The 23,032-nt window shown below is 36.7% G+C and overlaps 1 protein-coding gene across 1 annotated transcript in view; it reads left to right on the forward strand.

The window, feature by feature from the left end:
• The window catches only part of LOC139123494 (leucine-rich repeat-containing G-protein coupled receptor 5-like), a 175,244-nt gene that overhangs the window by 82,049 nt on the left and 70,163 nt on the right, over positions 1-23,032 (forward strand). The window contains exon 2 of the mRNA XM_070689686.1: positions 286-357. Within this exon, the coding sequence (XP_070545787.1) occupies positions 286-357 (72 nt within the window). The remainder of the gene's footprint in view (positions 1-285; positions 358-23,032) is intronic.

Below are 23,032 nucleotides of genomic sequence, written 5' to 3' on the forward strand. Positions count from 1 at the left end.
ATTACATAGCTGTGGGAGGTTATGGGCTGAGGCATAGTGTGATGTTATATTCTGATACTGAACAAGGTGTAATTAGTGATTACAATGTCATCTGTTTAGCACAGAAAATTGCAATAAATGTTGTAGAAAACAGAACTACCTGCATACAAGATACTTTTTTCACCACAATCAATGGCAAATGGTTGAATAACTGTGTTTCAACATAAGTTTCGACGCACAATTCAATCTATCGTACCTGAAATCATCCACATTTCTGAGAAAATTCTCATTTTGATCTAATTACAGAGATCTGAGTGCCAACAACATCAGTTTTCTGCCAGCCAGAGCATTTGAACACCTGCCTCATCTGATGGAACTGTAAGTATTATTTTTCAAGTCTCAGTTGTTACGATGCAGTAAATAATACAAGCACTATTCTTAAGACACCGGATGACAACTTTAAAAAAACAGATGTTAGAAATGCATATCCCTAATTGTGTCTTGGGAATGTTAGATGAGATCAAATGACACAACATAGTGAATTGTTAAACAGATTACAATCGGCTCAGTTTTCCCAGCTGTGATAAATTTGGACAAACAATATTCTTTCCTTCATATTACGACTGCAGTATAGTTAAGGTAGTATGCGCCTCAAAAGCGAAAGACTGAAACTTTTGTACAAACTCCTCAATAAAACTTTCAATTGCTGTCTTACTGAATCAAGAATAAAAATCAGTAGTCACAGTACAAAGTTTGGTACCAGAGAAACACGTATACCAATACCAACTGACATATACCAATATTTGAAATTCAAAATGGTCGCCATCCCTGTGTTTAACACTATGGGGAAAATAAGATTTTCAATTTTCGAAACAACTAAAACAATGAAAATTTTTCGTACTCAAAAAACTGTGGAATGAGCCCCCAAAGTGGTAGATTAGGAAAGTATGAACAATTTAAGAATCCAAATAACTGTCCTCGAGGCGCATTCTAGCTTAAAGAATGTGAGCATGTGTGTTTGTGTACCGCTAATAACAAAGATCAAAGTATTCTACAAAAAATTTAATGTATATCCTGAAACATTGGATTCAAGTCAATGATGTTGTATGGGATATGGTACCAGTAGCTGTCATTAGTGATGTGTGATTGGGTTATGTCACAATTATTGTGATGATGAAAATGGATGATTATGATGATGATGATGATAATGACAATGTTAGTGGTGGCGGTGATGATGATGATGATAGGGATGGTGATAAGGATCAAAATGGTGATGGTGACAATTGTGATGATGATGATGGTGATGATGATGATGATGATGATGATGATGATGATACATCAAGATGGCATTAACGATGATGATGAGAACGGCAACAAAGCTTCGAACAAAACACCTGTAGAGCTGAGACCATGAATCATGACAGTGAGTCATTACCTGAAACTGCAGTGATATGAGAAGAACTACGGGAAATGTTACTTGAAGATTCATGCAGAGAAAAAACAACAATGTAGGTACAGAAAGAGAGATACAGGATATTGCGTGTTTATTCACAACGAGAGCTGTTAATGGTTATATGTGACCCAATGCTGTGAGAAACAAGTCCCATTGTGGCATTCAATCACAAGGACATCTACCAATTTGTACAAAAAAAGAACCTTAAATAACAACGGTAAAAGAACATCAGTGTTTGTATATGAAGACAATGTATTTGTACAAAGGACAGCGCAGTGCTGTTCAAAGAGTACACAACTCCTTCATGAAAGAAATGTATCGCTATGTCCTTTAGGAAGATCATAAACCCTAGGGTCTATGGGAAGATAAGGCCAGTGTTTTTGCTAATTAAGTGTATTAAGATTAATGCTTTTGTAACCCTGGTACCATTTAGTGTGAGCCATAAGTGCTATGGCTCTTGATTATCAAAGCAAAGCCCAGCAAAGTGACATTTGAATCCTTGTAACATTTATCTGCTGTCTGCCCTTAACAAAACCACTGTACAGTCAGCTGTTTGTCAAGGTAGAATGCATCGTGAAATTGAAAGACTTGAACTTTTGCTCGAACTTTCTTCAATAAAAATTGCAACTGTTACCATTCTTTTTCGAAATCAGGAATAAACATCAGGGGTCACCAAGCAAATTTTAGTAAAAGAGAAATTTATGCATATTTTATACATTTGAAACTCAAAATGGCTGCCACCCCTGTGTTAACTCAAAGAGGAGAAATTGAATTTTTAATTTTTGCAGAAATTTGATGGTGAAAAGTTAATTTACTCCATGAACTTCAAAATGAGCTCCCCCAATGCGCAGTAGATCTGAAAAGTATTGTAAAAATCTATACTTCAGTCTTGCTGAATTTCGATGGATTTCCTGTGTCAGCCATGTCTGCTGAGTGAGGTCCAAAGACTCCAATGGTTACAAAAATCTGTACAAGCAAGTATTTATTAAACAGTGTCAACTAAACCATGAAAGAAAAATACTTTTCTCCTGTGGGTATTATTAGCTGATTAATTTTGCCGTAGGTTTAAGTACTGTCATATGAACGAAGGTATAGATGAGAAGTCATCAAACAGTAGTAGGTGGGACTCTGTGAAAAGTCCCTTGAAATCACTTTAAAGGACAGAAATCACATACATTATGAAAATCTTATTGAAAGGACACAGTTGATGGTTACAAGCAGTACCTTCATTGATGTGACTATGGCATCCATGTCTTGATTGTGCTTATAAAAAATGTAGGTAGAGTATTATATTTCATGATCATCTTTAGATTTGTGTAAGAGGCTTCAAATGTCAGAAAGATAAATGAATGTTTCATGGTTTGTGAAGAGCTAATCCATCGTATCTATTCAAGTGAAAGCCATGTGAGTTATGGATGGGAAAACATTTCATTGGGTGACATTCACAAGTATATATCCAGAGACTTGATGTGAACTTCTTTCTGTGTCGTTTTTTTTTCATTGATAGCTGTTGATTTTGTTAGTCAGTAAATTCATGGAATCACATGCAAGCACTCTTTCAACATTACTGATTTGTTATTCATCAAGTAATTACTCTGTATAATGGGTCACCTTTTTGAAAAACATCACAGACAACCTTGGCTTCATGCATTGCTTTACAGAAATCAAATTGAGTGTACTCTGAGTTTGGTTTTGTTATTAATTATTCTGCGACTGTATGTGCGAACATTTTTCCAGAAGTAAATGTGGCTGTTCATTTGATCACAAGGATAATCCGAGAAGAGATTTTTAGTCCCCACGGATGCAGTCCGGCGGGCACTTATAGATTGGATCCCATCCGTCTGTCCATCCATCTGTCCATCCATTCTTCCGTCCGTCTGTCTGGCCGTCCTTCCGTTGGTCAGGAGCCTTTTCTCTGTTACCCCTGAGCCGATTTTTTTCAAACTGTGTGCAAGGATAAAGTACTGTGGCATACATATGCACGCCAATTTATTTTACAATACGATCCAATATGGCCGCTGGTTGCGATTTTTTCATGTTTTTGAACCATAACTCAACTATCCCTGAACCGATTTCATTCAATGTTGGTACACAGATAAAGTACAATGGCATATATATGCAGTTTAATTTATTTTTGCGATACGATCCAATTATGGCCGCTGGTTGCGATTTTTTCATGTTTTTGAACCATAACTCAACTATCCCTGAACCGATTTCATTCAATGTTGGTACACAGATAAAGTACAATGGCATATATATGCATGTCAATTTATTTCGTGATACGATCCAATATGGCCGCCTGGTGGCCATTTTATTGCAATTTTTTTCATATTTTTGAACAATAACTCAACTATCCCTGAACCAATTTCACTCAATGTTGGTACACAGATAAAGTACTATGGCATATATGGCCATGTCAAGTTATTTTGCAATATGATCTAATATGGTTTCTTGGTGGCCATTTTGTTGCAATTTTTTCATGTTTGTGAACCATAACTCAACTATCCCTGAACAGATTTCATTCAATGTTGGCACACAGTCATTGTATTGTAGTGTGCATGTGCATCACAATTAATGGTGCGAGCAGGTACTGTGTCATCAGTGATGACTTGTATTTTGTAGACTGATTTAGTAGCATCTGTATCTAGAGGCGGCTATTTACCGTAGTATGCCAGCAAAGAAGTTAGATCTACAATATGACAAGCATAAATGAAACTTTTCTGATCAAAGATGAAACAATTAAAGGGGCAGTCAGCATGGAAATTTAAGGTACATGTAATTGAAGTATGTGGTGAGTAAATTACTAGTACTTACAATAGATGATACGGCAACAAAGATACAATCTTTCTTAGAAACATTCTGTAAGCAGTATGTGATGTGTACACTGGTAATACATTTTACAAGCACATTGTCTTCAGTTATGAAATTTTCTATCCCGCTGAGTTCAAATCAGGGATTGCACTTTTCCAAGGAATATTGCATTTTTTACAAAGGAATCTGAAAATTTGATATATTTGTGGTATTAATCTGCCCTTGTTGAGCTAGTTACATGTACCTCACAGAATTCAATCAGTGCACTTAACATATTTTCCTGCAGCATAAAATTATGCCGTTGGGGTTAGAGCTCACAGACGTGTAATGATAGTTGTCATAGGGGTGAATAGTAATTGAATACAGCTCTAGCTGCTGAAAGCATTGAACCTTTGACCATCAAGTTTACCCAACAGATATTCCCCACGTATTCTTACTGGCATCGGAGGCAGTTTCTTGATTTAGCAGCTATTTCAAAAAATCATAGTTACCATGGCAATCAGTAATATCAAGCTTCAAAGTTCTGTACTGTACAACAATATATTTTCACAGAGCAAACAAGGAAGTAAGTAGCGGTATAGCCCAAAACTTATGAGATGTTTCAAATTCTGAAGGAATAATTGATAAAATAGACACCAGAGATTTTTTGTTGTACACATCTTTACATTTTGCTGGAGGGATTGTAAACGTCATTACCTTGGAAACCAAACTTCCCGGTACAGAGTTTTGTACTGGGGGTTCAATATACATGCAGTGATCAGGTTTTTTACAGTGCTAGAGGGATGTGTATTATTAAATGTTGTTACCTTTGGCCAACACCTAATTTCTACTGACATGAAACTTGTCTTTCAATGTTTGATGTGAACCACCGGCATTTTTGGTCTGTTGGGGTGTAAAATTGCAGTACTGTGTGCATTGCTGCCTTGGGCATTTTCAGCAGATCACATACTCATACTAAACTCAGAGTCAGATTTCAACTTCTAACAATAAGACTTCTCAATGCTGTATGTATGGATTTTCATGAGAGAGTTTTCAGTGTTTTGTTGTTTTGTGGTGTTGCTGTTTTACATGTGATCACTGAACCACGTGACTGATACCAATTGTCCAGCCAGTGTCATTCATGCTGATGAAGGGTTACTGGACTAGCTACAGACAGTACTAACTTTATTTGTTGAGTGCAATGGTTAAAACTACATGATGTTGTTTTAGATGGATTTTTGGTTTGTTTGTTTTTGGGAGGGGTAAAATCAAGGGAGGAATTGTGATGAAATTATTATCATCTTCCAAGGGGAACTCTGCAATTATTATTTATTTCAATTTTTTGAGCTGATAGGGGTTCGGTAATTTTGACAGAGGCACTAGAATATTTTGCCACCCCTCTCCAAAAGTGAACAGTCCTTGAACTGCAGCCATTGATGCCGGCATGGCTGCAGTATAAGATGTACGTATCGCCTTTTATGTCAGTCCATTAACAGTGTTTCAGTTGAGTGATGCTTTATATGGGACTACAGGCAATTTGTCTCAAATCATACACAGGAATATTTCATTTGCCAAATTTTGATATGCATTGTCTTTGTCATTCAAAATTCCATGCCAAGATTGTGTTTTGTTTCAATGCATGGTGTGACCGTACAGTATAGGCACTTGGAGGATCAGATATAGGAACGTCAAAACATCCAAATGTTATACAGCTGTTGTATTTTATATTCATGAAGGTGAGAACCTATTTCACACTTGAGTACGACTACCGGACAAGTCTGCCTTCTTCTCTCTTGAGTGTTGATACATATCTTGGGTGTGATCATTTGACAGACATTGACAGAGACACCGCGGCCGCTGTGTTCATCATATCTACTCTTTTTATCTACAAGAGAGTATGTTGTTTTGGAGTGGTGTGGCCCATATCTGTAGACAGCAGATCTAGGTTATGTATCAGAAAATGGATGTGTTTGTAGAACAGTATTGCTCGGAGGGAAAAGCAATATTTTCCTATTACGGTTTTTTTATGCTTCCAAAGTAGATATGTTCCACACTTGACAGACTTTTTGAGTCAAATTTTGATAATGGAAAGTACAAAGATCTTTGAAGGGATGAACCTCTTTGCCGGCTTTTTGCGAAATGTGTCGTTACTGTTTAAACTATAGGCTCTTCAAGTTTTGCAGTAATGTTATGGATCTCGGCATCACCTTTGATAACTGAGCTGTGAAATGCTGACGCGACAAGTATCTGCTAGTCTGCTGTTGTTCACATCATGTCAGGAAAGTATGCCAAAAGGCTGGCCTGTATATTGATAAGAAAGTTTGGTATGAAGTGGATAAAAGCGTGGGCTTGAGGAAAGTGAAAGCACAGGGACACAGCCACCAAACACACAGTTTTCATTGTCATGTAATTACATTATTCTTACAAATGTACAGTATTTTTAACTGATTCAAAATTTGGGTGGGAGATGTTTTCAATTGTCCTCTCATTATAAGTTCCTCTTCCTATATCTCACCATGCAGTACCCCTCACTCCCTGTTCCAGCCTCTTCCTCCCATTGTATACCTTCTTACTGCAACATTTTTTGCCTGGGGAAAGGAAACATATTCTACTCCCGTTTTTACCTCTTAGCTTAATCAGAGTCGAGTGGCAACTACCAAACAAGCAAAAGAATTACTTAATTTCCCAATTCACAAATGCTAGTACATTGCTCCCTTGTCCATTTTCCACCCGATGATTTATGAGAGAAAAACAGGTATGTAAGGGTCCCAAATTCGACAAAGTGAGCGTCGAACTGAGCGTGGCAAAAGACAAAGTGAGCGTCAAACTGAGCGTGGAAAATGACAAAGTGAGCGTCAAACTGGGCATGGAAAATGACAAAGTGAGCGTCGAACTGAGCGTTGGAAATGGCAAAGTGAGCGTCGAACTGAGCGTTGGAAACTGACAAAGTGAGTGACAAACAGCGTTGAATACGAAGCAAGCGTCAAACCGGGCAAAAGAACTGAGCGTTGAACTTAGTAAGAGTGCTAAAACGTAGCGAATATGCGAAATATAGCTTGCATGATGGGTGCTCAGTTAGCGCGTACTGGATAGTACACGATTTGCCAGTCGGCTAATAAAAACGTGTTTACAATGATGCGTGCAATATTGGTGTCATAATTACAGTTAATTACAGTTTACTCTTCGTAGTCAAAAAGAATAAGAGATAGGAGTCAAGGTCCTGCAGTTGACGGACCTCGATGGAGCAATGTCAATCACTATCTGTAGTGTGCATGTACGGGAGTTGACAAATGGCAGGCAGAGTGAGGTCAAATTACGTCCTTCTCGATGTGTTGACTGAGACTGAAAAGTTTTGAGCCAATCATAAGCTTACGCCTGAAGCCGAAAAAATTACTGTAACTTTCAGTTTTTTGGGTGAAAGATGTTCTTTCACATTGCTTTAATTCTGAAACATTTGTCATGATAAGACATTGTTCGGCAATCGTGATGTCAAATGGATAGAAAATCACAGTCATCACATGCACAGAATCCCACGTCCAAAAAACGATCATCGCATAGAGTGTCACGTTCAGCAAACAATTTCCAGACAATGTGTTTATTCAGGCAAAGTCTAAATTGACCTTTCAACATCAAGAGTCTTTGGATAACAAGTCTGATTTATGTAGAATCATTATTGAACATACGCGAACTGTACGTCAGTCAAGTTTAGCCTCGCTGACAGGACTTCAAACAAATCAAGTTCACGGAATTTTCAGTGCTGCAGTGGGCTCAATCCTCTGAGCATAGGGATCCCAGAAGTCTGGTTGTTGTTGTTGTTGTTTGTATTGTTGTTTATGTTTATTAGTCGTGTTGTTGTTGTTGACCAATACAATTCAACGAACATAACTGTTGTGTTGTTGTTAATGTTTCAAGCGTAACGTAGATGTCATAAGAAACGCTACAAGGACACTATCATTACTTGGCCCGATACAACTATCTGCTAACGCGTACACTCTCTTCATACACTTAAACAGCTGTATAATTATAAAAAATGACAGGAAATTCATGAAAATAGGTAAAATGTCCCCCAAAAATTTTGTTGGGAAAAATCACCGTCATGGATATACAAAAAATGGTACCGGTGAGCGGCGTCGCTTGACAATACGTCGGCATTTTATGGCGATCAGCGCAGAAATGATCTTTGAAATTTTACTGTGCAGCCACAATAGTCCTGGCACAGACATTCATTCAAAATCATCAAAATGCAGAGCGATTTTATCTAGAGAAGCGTGGTCCGTAGCGGCACATACCCCAGGCCCCGTCGCGACTTAGCATGGTTATCGATGCGTGCAGAGCCGTACTATGTCGATATGTCGGTCAATTTATATTTTTCTTGATTATTTCATAGTGATCGACGCCAACTAGATTGCAATATCTCTATCACTCTGTAAAAAAACTACGATGCTATCAACACAAGACATAACATTGGTGTCGTGTATAAACACATAAATATTTCTAGTTTATTCCTTGCTACATTCATCGTTTGTTTGCTCAAAGATCAAACAATACTACCATACTGTAATCTTGAATGCAGAGCTTCGGACTTCAAAACAATTATACCAGCAGCATATTTTATTGACACGAGCTTTATAGCAGAATGCTTTCTTTATTGAACGTGTTTATGAAGTGATGATAAACTTGATCGTAAACTTGCTTCAAGTCTGTAGGCGTATAAATATCAAAATGACATAAATTTAAGGAATAAACTTCGCCTACCCGGATGTTCGCATGTCGGGTTGGTGATAGCTATGCTGTTACGTAGGGGTGTGAACGATGTGGCTGAAACGTCGCAACCCATCCATCGTAGTAGTTAGCCAATTTTAACTGGTAATTTCAGTGCTTTCTTTATTGAGTACAAGGACATTCATGCTGCTATCAAATATAGATAAAAAATAGACACGACAAATTGTCCCCAGATGCGATGTCGATATTTGCTATCATGGAATGGCTCTACAACCGATGTATGACCAGAGTTTTACTTCCCGATCTCGCACAAATTGAACAAAATTTGGGTGTCGTAATTAACTTGAACGTTACATTTGATAAATCGTCAACTATTATTTGACATCGATTACACCTAAGACATGTTAGGGGTGTTCATGAATTGCACCTTTTTGTTAGGTATTTAGTTTGCAATATTTTACAGACGGAAGTGAACATACACAACAGTGACAACGTACTAGTTTATTTGACCAAGACGTACATGCTCGCTCTCTCTCTCTCTTACTGCAAACTGTAGCCGTTCATGCCATACGGTATACCGTTATGCCTGCGGTATTACCGCGATCGTTAGGAGTGGAAGAGGTGTGAATGTTTCACTTCCAGTCCGTGGTAAAATGACTTTCTCATGAATATTCAGTCTCTGAGCAGCGGTAATCCTGGTATAAAAATGATAATTGTCATGGCCATGAAGCGAAATCTGTTCGGAAAGATTATCTACCCGAAACAGGGCAACAGTAACAGGAAATGTCAACTCATGCCAAATCATCAGGCGGGATTAACGACTAACGGAGTTCGTTGGGTACCGCCATAGTGAATGTATAACATCGACCTGGCGGGACGCGATCTCACAGCTGATGGCAAAATTAATTATACCACATCCTATCGTTGGAGGCGCCATCACGCTCAGTTTGACGCTCAGTTTAACATTTTCCACAAAGTGCTCGATCGCTCGGTTTGACGCTCAGTTTGACGCTCAGTTTGTCATTTTTCACAAAGTGCTCGATCGAGCACTTTGACGCTCACTTTGTCAATTTTTGGGGTCTTACATACCTCGAGAAAATTTATCTGTGTGCCCTCGAAAAAAGCATGCATTTAATTTTAAGTTTTTGCTGCACACAGAAATGTAGGCTATCCCTTGTCAATGTGCCTCTCGGACAGATATGCGACTCCCAAACTTTTACAATTCTTTTCTGATCCACCATTAAGTTTTTCGAAAATCAAAAATTTCAGTTTTCCCCATAGAGTGAACACAGGGATGGTGGCCATTTTGAATTTCAAATATCAGTAAATGTCAGCTATTAAATTTGTTTTTCTAGTGCCAAACTTTGCATGCTGACCCATGATTTCTATTATGGGTTTGGTAAGAGCATAGCTGAAAGTTTCACTGTGGAAAGTTTTGGCAAAAGTTTAAGTCTTTCAGTTTTGAGATGCAAATTACTACCATAAATCAATGCTCTCACAGAATGAGTTACACCCATCATATCTCTGTCTTTCAAACAGAAGCTTTCAGTAGCATGGAACATCCGCATAAATAGCGTTAATGAAATCTGACTGTTATGTATAAGTCTTGCTAATGTTGTACTCACCAATAACATGATTGAAAACCAGCCAACTGACCTTTTGCCATACATTTTAGAAAAAATTACATCTGTGCTCGGTGAACGTGTCACAGCAAATATGTGGAAAGGTTACTGTCTATCTATTCCATGCCTATATTTAGGTGTTTTGCTATAAATTTCTTAATGTAAAGTGTGTTATATTTAACTGCATTACCGGACTGCTTTGCAGGGAGCTGAAAGCATTGACATGCTTGACACGCCTGGTTCAAATTTATCATCAGTAAATCTCCTGTCTGTGATGATTACACATTCATGATCAATCTTACATCTACGTACCAGCACTGGCAGATTTACTAGAAATCAGAGAGACTTCAAAGTTGCCTTTCCAACATGCACGGCTGCCTCAGTGTGCAGTGTTTTGGAAGCTTGAATGTAGCTTATTGCTTGCTATAATTAGTCTTGTCCTCTTTCGGCCTTTGTCCCACACTTAGGGGTGGACCATTTGATATCCTGGGGGGGGGGCTTGGAAGATTTGGGGAAAAAAAAAGATGCCAGGTGGAGTTGCTCGAAAAAAAAAATCTGGCTTTAAGTGGCTGATGGAAAAACAATTATGGACCATTGCGACTCGGAAAAAAAAAATCTTGGCAATCGTTCGATGCACACTGCAGCATCAATTAAAATCAAGCAGTAGCTCTGGAGTTTTATAAAGCATAAACCATTTCAAGTTTGAGGAACAATAACTGAATATGAACAATTGTACAGTATACATGACCTTCTGATTAGAGGAAGTATGCTGAAATTGAAATTGCTCACCAGTGTTTTCCAGAAATGTGTAAATCTGAATGTATGGATTTTGTCAAAATACCACAAGAAGAGAGACAGCCTGCAAACATTTTACTATTATCGTTTGCGTATAGAAAACTCATAACAATGATAAAATGCATAGAGACTCAATCCAATGCGTAATATTATTACGCATTGGATCGACTCTCTACACATTTTTTCATTGTTATGAGTTTTCTATATACGCATGTTTTATTCGTAAATGCGAACACTGTTATAGTGAATTATCTTACCAATGTTTTTCTTAACAAAAGCGAATGTGTTTTGATTAGAATTGAATGAGTTTGATGGTTTTGGGGAAACTACTATGTGGTAATGAAGAATGGGAAATGGGCAATGAAATGAGCAGACAGCAGGTGATTTAAGATTAAATGTTCACATCTTCACTGCAAATAAAACCATAAGTGTGTCATAAATAATACAAACAAAACAAAATCATGTTTGTTTGTTTTGTTGTATGTGAGCCACGTCTAAGACATACAACAAAAGTACTGTTTCAGTCTGTAAATGTCACCTCAGATGCCACCAGAGAACACCATTTCCTCTCCAAAATTTCATTTTTCGCCTGCGAGAGGGGGGACACCCCCTCTCGCACTCTCCCCCCCTCGTTCGCTACGCTCACTCGCCACTCAGTCGCTTCACTCCCTCGCAGTCCACCCGTCTACTTTCTTAAATTACCCGGCTACTTTCAATGTAAGGACAACACTGACAAGTAAATGCCATAAATGTACATGATTTTACAAATATGTTTTTGTAAAGTGAATCAAAAATGTACATGTATTTACATATCTTTATTTAGTTTCTTGAATATATAGTCTGTGTGCGATAGAACAGCATCTTGTTACTGGGTGTGAAAAACCAAGCAAACAAACATTGCACCGAAATTTGGTAAAAAAAAAATATATCTCGAAGAAGGAAAGTGAAAAAAAAAGTTGCCAGCATATGCCCTGTAGAAAAAAAATAATTCATGGTGAAGCACAAGGGAAAAAAAATAATTGCTCTCCACCAATCTTCCAAGCCCCCCCAGGATATCAAATGGTCCACCCCTTAGAGCATGGGATAAGGCCAAAAGATGATGTAGAGATCTAAGCTATAAAGTGTCATTGAGAACAGGGGATGGAAAAAAGGTTTACATGCTATTAAATTTGTCCAGTGCAAGGGTTTTGATAGTTTCATCACAGCTAACAAACAATTTTCTACATGTAATACTTATAAGGTATTTCTGTGGAGTAAGGGGTGTGCCATTTGATATCCTTGGGGGAGGGTCGGGAAGATTCATGAGGTAGCATTATTTTTTTTTATCTGATATATGGTGCATTATTTTTTTTTAAAACTCTCCCATCTTTTTTTTATTGTCAAGCCTTCTATGGCTGATATTTCTTTCATTGACATTTGCTGGATATTTTTTTTTTGAAAATCTTCCATGCCCCTCCCCCAAGAATATCAAATGGTCCATTCCTAACATTTCTCATTACAGTGTGAGTTAAGTGCTGATTGAAGCATGAAGTGAGCAAGAAAGAGCTAATGACTCAATTGAAAGCAAACAAAAACAAACATTTTACAAACTAAAAATATTTAGTAATGAATTTAATTTGTTTACATAACAGCTGGATTATAGGGAGTCATGTTAAAGGGCCAGTAACTGTCACTTTTGATGGTTTTTTTTACAGTTTGTGTTTTGTATCTCAACTTCTGTCTCTTTTTAAACAGAGAAAGCCTGTTTAGATACACACTTATTCATTTTGTCAACTCAGCCTTTATTTGTGTAAACTACGTTGTTATTGTTGACAACTGAATGAAGGTCTCAACTAGAATTCAAATGTAAACAATTACAGCACACTTTACAGTGTTTACACGTTGAATTAAATGGTTGTTTCAAGAATGTGCTTTGAGGAGTAGAACAAGAAACTGTAGTTGACATACAACCAAAAATGATAAGTTACAGCTAATGGCCCTTATAGATTACCGGGTCTTCTAATACCAGATAGTGAAGCAAGTTACCACACAATTTGAAAATTTGAATTCTGTTCAGAATGGAGGAGGTTTTCAAAGTAAAGTACACTTAGTCTAAATTTATATGCAAAGTTGCATGATGTATAACTTATTCACCAAATTAACCTGCTCCCCCCCGTTTTCCTGTAATCAGGTCCACAATCACCATGACAACAATGCGTTTGGATCAAACCATATTGGTAAAAGGTCTAACAAAGGTTGAAGTATAATCTTGACAATCTCATTTTAAAAACTTCTTTTGCTTCATCGTCTTTTAATAAACTGATGCGAAACAGTCTATCTAGGAAATCAGTTTTACCTGGCAGGTGTGAAATCAATTACAACACTTTTCACATTTGAAGTGTGACTCTACTGATAATGGCAGCAGATATTTTGTCTGCTCTCATCAGTAAATGAGAGGTTCAGAAAGTCAGTAGCTGGTAACGGATAGCTGATAACACGTAATGATTTCTGTTAGTGATAACAAGTGACTTGAAATCTGGGGCTAATGTGCAGCGCACACTGCACATTAGCAGAAAATCTGCTTGCAAAGATTGAATATTATTTTCTCAGCTACATCTTCAGAATCCATCATAGAGAAAGTGATTGAAGTATGAGAATAGTATCAGTAACTTTTGTGTTCTAATAATGCAAAGTACAGGCCTACCATCCTCACAGTTGATAGTTAGATCACTTTTGAGTTCAAAGGTCAGAGTTTGGGAAGTAACAGGATCTGTGACACGAACATTCAATCAATATAGGTGAGAGATCTGATATCGATTTCTGTCTGTCATGCTGAGGTGAAAAAATTCCTGTATTTGCTTTTTTCTATCACATCTGAATTACTTCAAAATTTGTGTGTAATCACAGACCTGCAGGTGTTGCAGATGACGTCCAATCTCATTTTGTAACAATTATACAAATGTAGGTACACCGAAAGATTTATACTGGGGCATTCTTCCTGACAAACCAAGGAGGCCCTTCAGCTATTGATAAAAATATGACTCTTTGAGTCTTTAAAAGATTACGTTGATTTGTAAAGTTGTTCACTGTGGGTCCAGTATAGTTCAGTCTAACTACTATATCATAGTACATGTCAAAAACGTTGTTTCCTTAAACAGGCCCTGGTTAAGTGTTAAATATTGGTTTGTATGATGTGATAGATTGAGAGGCCGTGGTATGATGTGAAAAATCATAGCTAGTTGTTGATTGTACTAGTGGTAATTGAAGGATATACTGTCAATTAAGGCAATGTTTGGCTCTTGAGAAAGGAATGAGGATGATGTCGAGTGATTATGACGGGCTATCTTTTAAATCCTGGAAATCAATTAAGCTCTGAAGTTATTCACCCAACCAGTCAAAATAATCATCATGCAAATGGTAATAAAATTTTTTGACAATATGTAGGATATTACAATAGACCAGGCCCATTAACATGACCATACAGGCATTGCAAAAGTAAATAAATAGAAAAAAATGATCAATCAAGACGTTTTTTGGCTCTTTTTTACATGTAAAAAATAAAAGACTGACAAACATTTATGATATTATGATCACAGTAGTGAAAGGCTCTCCGATTACCGTTGACAATCACATCTCTCAGATACAGCCAGTATTTTCATGCTGGCAAAATGTATGTTTTATTTTAGCACAAATCTACAATTATTTTGATTTGTAACATTCCAACACGTACACTAAGAGTACAATACACATGGAATTACAAGTAGTGTTGTGTCTGGTAGGAACACCACTCCACGCCACATTGTCAATTACAAGTGACTGGTGAAGCCTAAACATCTACCGTATGTATCCTATACTTGTGTAGACCTAAGGCTTGAGACCAAACCTTTTGAGGCTTGTTGAGTGTTTCTTAAGGGACTACTGAACTATTTAGAGTAATTTGATAAAATTAAAAAAAACAAATTGCATTAACCTCGACGCCAGAAGGTATTTTTCAGGAGCAAACTAAAACAGGGTGTTGAAAGTACTGAGCGCAGCAAACAGTTGAGTGAATTGGTCCCCAAGGACAGCTGTTTCTGATTCATGAGTGATGCTGAAGACATATCTTTGATCAAGAAAGCGTTGTAGATTTGAGCTTGTTTCACCCAGGATGTTGGTGATTATGTGAGTTCTTAGGATAGCTAGCAACAGTTCATTTCACTATTTCAGTTTCTACAGGCCAAATTATTTGTGTTCATGTGTGTCAATGTTAATTCCGTCTGGTGTCGTAACTCAAAATGTATTTAGGATAGAGTACTGTGGCATTCAAGTGTAGATTAAAGGGACAAAGTCGTTCTTTTTCTGGCATTTTTGCAATATCAAGAAAACTTAGACAGCTTCAAAAGTCACTCAGTGTACAATATGTCAGGACTGTACATAAGTGTAATTGTGTTAGTGTCTTTGCTGAATGTAAACAGACTATTTTGTTTGTAACCTCTAGACAAAGTGGATTTTTCCCATTCTGACTTTCTTTCAGTGATAAATAAACTTTGCCGCAGTGTTAGGCAAGCTGCTATCTTTATCTATGTGAAAGACACCGCCAATTAAGATTTCACAACATCAGTCTGTGTTTGATGTCAAAAATTTTGTGACGGTTTATATTCGGCACAGCATCGTTCAAGTTGTACACTATTGAATTTTTGAACTTGATTTTTGATACAGACCGTGAAATGTTTCTCTTAATGTTTAATTTTGTGTGGCTGGTGGTAGATGAGAGGTTGTGCATAGTTGACCAGTATTTCAGCATGTGTCAAGAAGTCAACGCAAACTACCTTTCATATCAAATAAACTTCGTGAAAAAAGCTCAAAAAGAGCTTTGTCCTGAGCACTATAAATTTGTTTCCTGAAAATGCTACAACAAATGCTTCAAACAAATTCTGTGGCATACATGTCTTGCCTGTCTATATCAATTTGTTTTGCAAAACGATCCGGTATGGCTTTCACACGCAGTCATTGTCACTCAGATCACATAATGTCTGGCACTATCACCTATTCATATTTGTCATACATGAAAAGGTTGACGTTTCATAAATAAGCCCTGCATGATCCCTTTCAATGTTTTCATGTGCAATACCGTTATATGTATATCAACTTGCTGGTGTGTTAAAATTCCTTGAAAATGACAAAGCTGAAAGATAAAACTGAATTTTATTTAACTTCCTCTCAGACATTATGCCATCTAGGGTAATTAAAGTTCACTTACTGTGATCTTTCAATTTAATCTGATGTTAATCTATTAATATCTTGGAATTTCTGTTCTGTTTTAGATGTTATTCCTCAAGTGAAATAGAATTCTTGTCCCACACTGTTAATGATGTCAAAATACCCAGTGCATATATTGATAATGTCCCAAGTTATTGTTCACAACTTACGTGTAGTCCAGAGGAGAATTCATTTGCTAAATATAAACATACCATATTGTCTACAGTGTATCATGCTAGCATCCATTGGCTTATGCGGTAATTATATTTCAAGACATGTCAAAAAGAATTACAACAGAATATTAAAAATGTACATTGTATTTTACAGAATAAGGTATTCTGTACAAAACAAACATTATCCAAAAGCAGCTTGTACCCTTTGAATAATTTATTGAAATAGTTTCAAATAGTAAATATATTGAAGTAGCTTCAAATAGTGAATATATTGAAATAGCTTCAAATAGTGAATATATTGAAGTAGCTTCAAATAGTGAATATATTGAAATAGCTTCAAATAGTGAATATATTGAAGTAGCTTCAAATAGTGAATATATTGAAATAGCTTCAAATAGTGAATATATTGAAATAGCTTCAAATAGTGAATATATTGAAGTAGCTTCAAATAGTGAATATATTGAAATAGCTTCAAATAGTGAATATATTGAAATAGCTTCAAATAGTGCCTGCTGCTATAAATGCAGAAAGACAAAGCAAAACACAATTGTTTAAAAATTGGCTGTTTCATTAGCTTTATAACTTCTGTATCATCTTCCTGTGCATGATTATCCAAATTTTGTATTTTAGAAGACTTGTTTCATTGACTGGCACATACAGTTTACATGCTGTGAAGTTTGTACTTTGTTATTTCTGACTTCAAGAAGCTGCTGCTTGCAGGCAGTAGTGGAAGTAAAGGAATCGATAATGTACACCTGTGGTTGGGTGAGATTTTATCTCAGGGTCAATTTCACGCTGAAATTGACCCTAAATCAAGTCAAGGTGAATCTCAATACTTAACGCTGGCATGAAGTGAAACTCCTGGAAAAAATGTCGCCGTGTTTAAGAGATCGGTTGTAAAACAGTATTAACCTCTTAACAATCAGTTACCATAAACTCCAATCTTGTCGCCCTCTTAAAGCATGATTGCTACTGGATCGTTACACAAAGTGACGTGTATACGTTTCAAGATTTTCACCCAATTCAAGTGCTTTATTTATTTGCGCGCTGTAATGTCAAAACCAAGAGGAAATTTACATGCAAAATAAATACAAGTTATTTCCTCAAGTTGTAAATCGACGTTTCAATTTATTTTGTGATCGAGATGCAGAGTAAATACAGCGGAGCAATCTGTACCATGCAATATGTAATATGACCTTTTATCCGTCTTTCAGTAACATCCATCTCCCTGATGCATGACTAAAATATTTTGAATTTGCTAGCCTGGCATATAGCTTACAATGGGAAAATGACTTGAAAACTTGGAAAACTTTAAGTATCCATATTTTACTTTGGAGCTGCATCTAATGCTTTTATCCATTTTTAATTTTTGAATTTTTTTAACCTTTATATAAAGTCCATGATATCATAAAATTAGCTGTCTGGTTTGTAAAATTTACAGTGAAAAAGATTTCTCTTTCCCTGAAATCTGAAATGTCTTGCCAGGAAGTGCATGACAGTTGCTGTGAATATTTGTAATATTCATAATATTTATTTGATTAGATTTGCATATTCAAACTGTGATTATTACCACACTGTGCATAGATGAGTACGTCAATCATCTGCAGCCAGGAATATACAAGAATTTATTTCTGGTGGTGATGTGGTAAAGCTCGAACCCTAACTTGCATTTGACTTCGAAAATTGGCAGATTTGATGTGAGTGGCTTGATAATTGATGCGGACCAAGAGACACTTCTTCTGTAACTGTGTTCTCCATGAAATGGTAGACAGTGTGACTGGAATGAAAGGGAAATTCCAGTGATTGCATTGGGAACATAAACACATATCACACTTAAAACTACTACCCAATTTTCAGGCAGTTAAAAGTTATCCGAGCAAGTACAGCAGTGATTCAATCAGATCCAGTGTTGACTGTTTGACTTGGCTATATACCCAGTGCATTATTAGTTCTAGAAGAAAACCCATCATGATACCAACACACGCACATTGTGGAAATGATCGTCAACAAATTCCAACCAATATCCTTTTCTTAATACAAAACATTCAAGAAAAGACGTCACTGAATGGAGAAACCAGTGGAGCGGCCCGCGACACAAAAAACACCGATAATCCTGCAAAATTGATGTTGTGTTATCGATAAGGTGTTGTGATTAATCCATGTAAATCTAATTCAGCTGTTGGTCAGGTACAATCAAAACAGTTATTACAGGCATAAAATGTGTGATAATACGGGATGATTTGGTTTGGCAGCTGCTGGCTTGAATTGTAATCGCCTTGTGGTATACAGCTCAACGGAAATTATCCTTCACAGAAAAATATCCTGAATGAAACAGTTTCTTGTCTAATGCAGTGTTTATGCATTTTCTGTAAAGCTCCATTGATTGGATCTGTTGATGTATTCTCTACTATTTTTGTTCTGATTTGGTTTGCTTGTTTCTGTTATACAGTCAGCAGCTCTAATGATTTTTTCACTATTTCTGTTCTTCATGTCAGTTGTGTGTGCCTGAAGTGCTTGTTCTACTCCCAAAAGCATATCAAAACACCAATATTTGACATGTCAATTCTTTTCCTATACATGATATACCAGTAGAATGCACTGTTATCGTTTACATTTGAATTCTAGTCCGGACCAGAATTCACTTGTCAAAAATAACAATGTAGTCTACACGTGTACAGGCTGAGTTGACAAGCTGAATACTGTGTATCTCAACATGCTTTGGGGAGTAGAACAAGAAACTGTAGTTGACATTAAATTCTAATTAAATTTATAAAAAAAGAAAAAAATTCATCAAAAGTTAAAGCTGCCATCCCTTTAAGCTAGCAGTAATTCCCCACTTTCTTATCAGTACATGTCAATGTAGTATACATGTATGCTGGACTATTGGAAAAAAAATTACGGCCATTGAAGTTGCTTGAAGTTCTTTTATGTTTCGAGACATAGATGATACCTCCACTTGTATATTTCATCACATTTTTTCCGTTTCATTTCTCAGATGGACCAAAACAAGTCATAATCTACATCAGTAATTGTTATAGATTTAGCTAGTGGTTGCTTAGCAACAACCTACAGGGATGATGTTGCTAGGTGTAAGGATTGTTAACTTGGCAAGACGACTTGCATCAATTATCAGTTGCAGTAATGTGTCGTATCAGAGGGATTGAAAAAAAAATATGCCAAGTGATTGAATTTGTCTGCTGGCTTTCATATCAACCTTTTGATTTTGTGTCATCCTCAATCAGTGTTTCCAGGATGTGTCTTGGATGTTCATGCGGTTGCCAAGATGGACAGTGAAAAAACATCTTGGTGTACTTGTCTGTTGAATGACTCTGCCGCCAAAAGTACAAGGTAGTTGAAATGGCCTTTGAGAGTAATTAACTCTTCAGAAAAGTGTTATTTTGTCTGTGGCCCAGCGCAGACATAACAATTACAAGGAAGCGTTTTGAGTGCAGTTGCTGAGTGATAATGAAAGCTTTAGACAACCTAAACATCTGGATAATTTTCACCCAAGTAATGGGTCTAATAGAAAGTCGTGCATTGTCCTGAAAGTGTAGGAGGGTCTGGTGCTGTGTCTTTGGTTTTTCAGTTGTCAAAATCCCAAGCAAGGTAGTCACAGTAATTAGGATTAACCAAGTAGCGACTGGCAAAGTGTTGAAGAAAAGAGAGAGCATTGTAGTTTTACCAGAATATGTAATTTGACATTGCAATAAAAATACAAAAAAAGGAATATCTCGATATCACAAAACTGACAGTTAGAAAGAATAACAGTGTACCGTAGATCCAGCAAAAAGATAGCCTAGCTGTGAAGTGGGTTGCCTAATGAAGGACCCTTGCCGGCAAGTCGTATAATTATTGAATGAGATTGTGGATAGAAAGGCACAGTGAGCCAAACATTGCAGGAAATTATCTGATCAAGTCAGCATAAGTTTTCACCATGGTTCCAGGGAGCTTGTTTGACATTCTGAATTTTATTCAAAGCGGTGATATTGCAGAGGAAATTGAGTTCTGGTTGATGGATGGGATTACTGGGGAGTCTTCCTTAAGTGCATATTGCATACTTGCCTAGGGAGTTCAACCCCTCTAGTGTCTATCGCCGTGGTAATCTATCATTCTCTGTATTGTTATTGAAGTTGATTGTGGCTGCAAGTCAAATCATCATGGCATTACGTTGTCTTCCCTCACAGTATACAATGTAAGCAATGTTATGATTTAAGGTGGAATGTGCCCCTGGGAAAAATACCGGGACTCTAAAAAATGTTTTACAATACTTTTCTGTTCTAGCACTTATGTGTGCTCATTTTTGAAGCTTGTCGAGAAAATAAAGTTAATACTTGTTTTCCTGAAAATTAAAAATTCATTTTTTTGCGCAGAGTGTAGGGGTTGTGGCTGTTTTGAATTTCAATGTTGCTATGTATGTGTATACAAATTGTGTTGCTATGTATGTGTATACCAAATTTAGTGTTGCTATGTATGTGTATACCAAATTTCAAGTGTTGCTATGTATGTGTATACCAAATTTCAAGTGTTGCTATGTATGTGTATACCAATTTCAAGTGTTGCTATGTATGTGTATACCAAATTTCAACGGTGATTGCTATGTATGTGTATACCAAATTTCACACGGTGACTGCTATGTATGTGTATACCAATTTTCACACGGTGACTGCTATGTATGTGTATACCAAATTTCACACGGTGACTGCTATGTATGTGTATACCAAATTTCAAGTGTTGCTATGTATGTGTATACCAAATTTCAAGTGTTGCTATGTATGTGTATACCAAATTTCAACGGTGACTGCTATGTATGTGTATACCAAATTTCAAGTGTTGCTATGTATGTGTATACCAAATTTCAAGTGTTGCTATGTATGTGTATACCAAATTTCAAGTGTTGCTATGTATGTGTATACCAAATTTCAAGTGTTGCTATGTATGTGTATACCAATTTCAAGTGTTGCTATGTATGTGTATACCAAATTTCACACGGTGACTCCGGATTTTTGTTCTTGATTTTCCAACAGAATATTTCAAGATTTCTTCTGTGAAAGTTTAAGCAAAACTTTTGAGTTTTTCAATTTAAGGCATGGGACTAGCATCCATTTGTAGAAAAACGTGACTATCAAGTAGTCTTCATGCCAAATTATCCTAAAGCTTACTTGACCTGAGCAGAAATCATCCTTGCCACTGGATACGCCAGCTGTTAGGTTACATTAACATGTAACATGTTCGTAATTAAATACACTTTCAGATGTTAATATTTGAATTACATATTTGAATGAAGTATGTAAACTTAACAAGGTTCTGGTTGGACACTGTCAGATGGACATATTGTAGGCTTTGCACATTGAAGCATTCCAAGTTAAAGGCAAGCATTCTTATGATGCTTGTTGCTATCAGAGGGATTAAAATTATTGTGTTCATGCACATACATGTACTTTAAAAAGTATACTTATTGCATCGCCGAATGTAGAGAAGGCGACGTAAGGCTGGCTGAAGGAAATGATGTGCATGTCTGCATATGACTTTCAGTTCCAGATGAAAGGCACATACTGGCCAGCCTGCTTTGTACAGTTAATATCCGCAGCATTGATGAAACATTTGAAGTGAAACCTGTAGCATTGGTCCAATAATGTATTTACTACAGAATACTTAGTATTTCACAGGATACCCCTATTTCTTAACAATCTTATGCATGTTGTTAGTATTTTAAAACATTTCTGTAGTGATAAGTACTAACTGAAGGTGAAATCTAGTAATGTTTGCTTCGAATTTACCGGTATGTGTTATTAATTTCCTTAGGTTGAAGTAAAAGGAACAGATTTTTAGCTCCCATAGCCATATGTATATATGGCAATGGAAGCTATTCTTATAGGCTAGGAAAATGTCTGTATGTCTGTATGTCTGTATGTCTGTATGTCTATGTCTGTTCTGTCCGTCAACATCAAAACTCCAAAACCGCTGCACATTTCATCTTGATATTTGGTGTGTACATGGATGATGGGCTGTAGATGAGATTTTGTTCAAATGAAGTTGTCATTGCCAAAAATATGCAAATAAGTGCCAAAAAAGGCGTTTTTGGTAAAAAATCTCCTTCTTCATAACCGCTGGTCAGACAGCTTTGATATTTGCTATACAGGTCCCTAGGGATAACCCAACTTGGATTTGTTCAAATTGTGATGAAATATGCAAATCTGTATTTTTAAGGAATTTTTTTGTCATTTTTGGTCAAAAATTTATTTCATCAAAACCGCTTGTCTGACAGCTTTGATATTTGGTAT

The sequence above is a fragment of the Ptychodera flava genome, chromosome 1, assembly GCF_041260155.1.
Source record: "Ptychodera flava strain L36383 chromosome 1, AS_Pfla_20210202, whole genome shotgun sequence".
NCBI classification, from domain to species: Eukaryota; Metazoa; Hemichordata; class Enteropneusta; family Ptychoderidae; genus Ptychodera; species Ptychodera flava.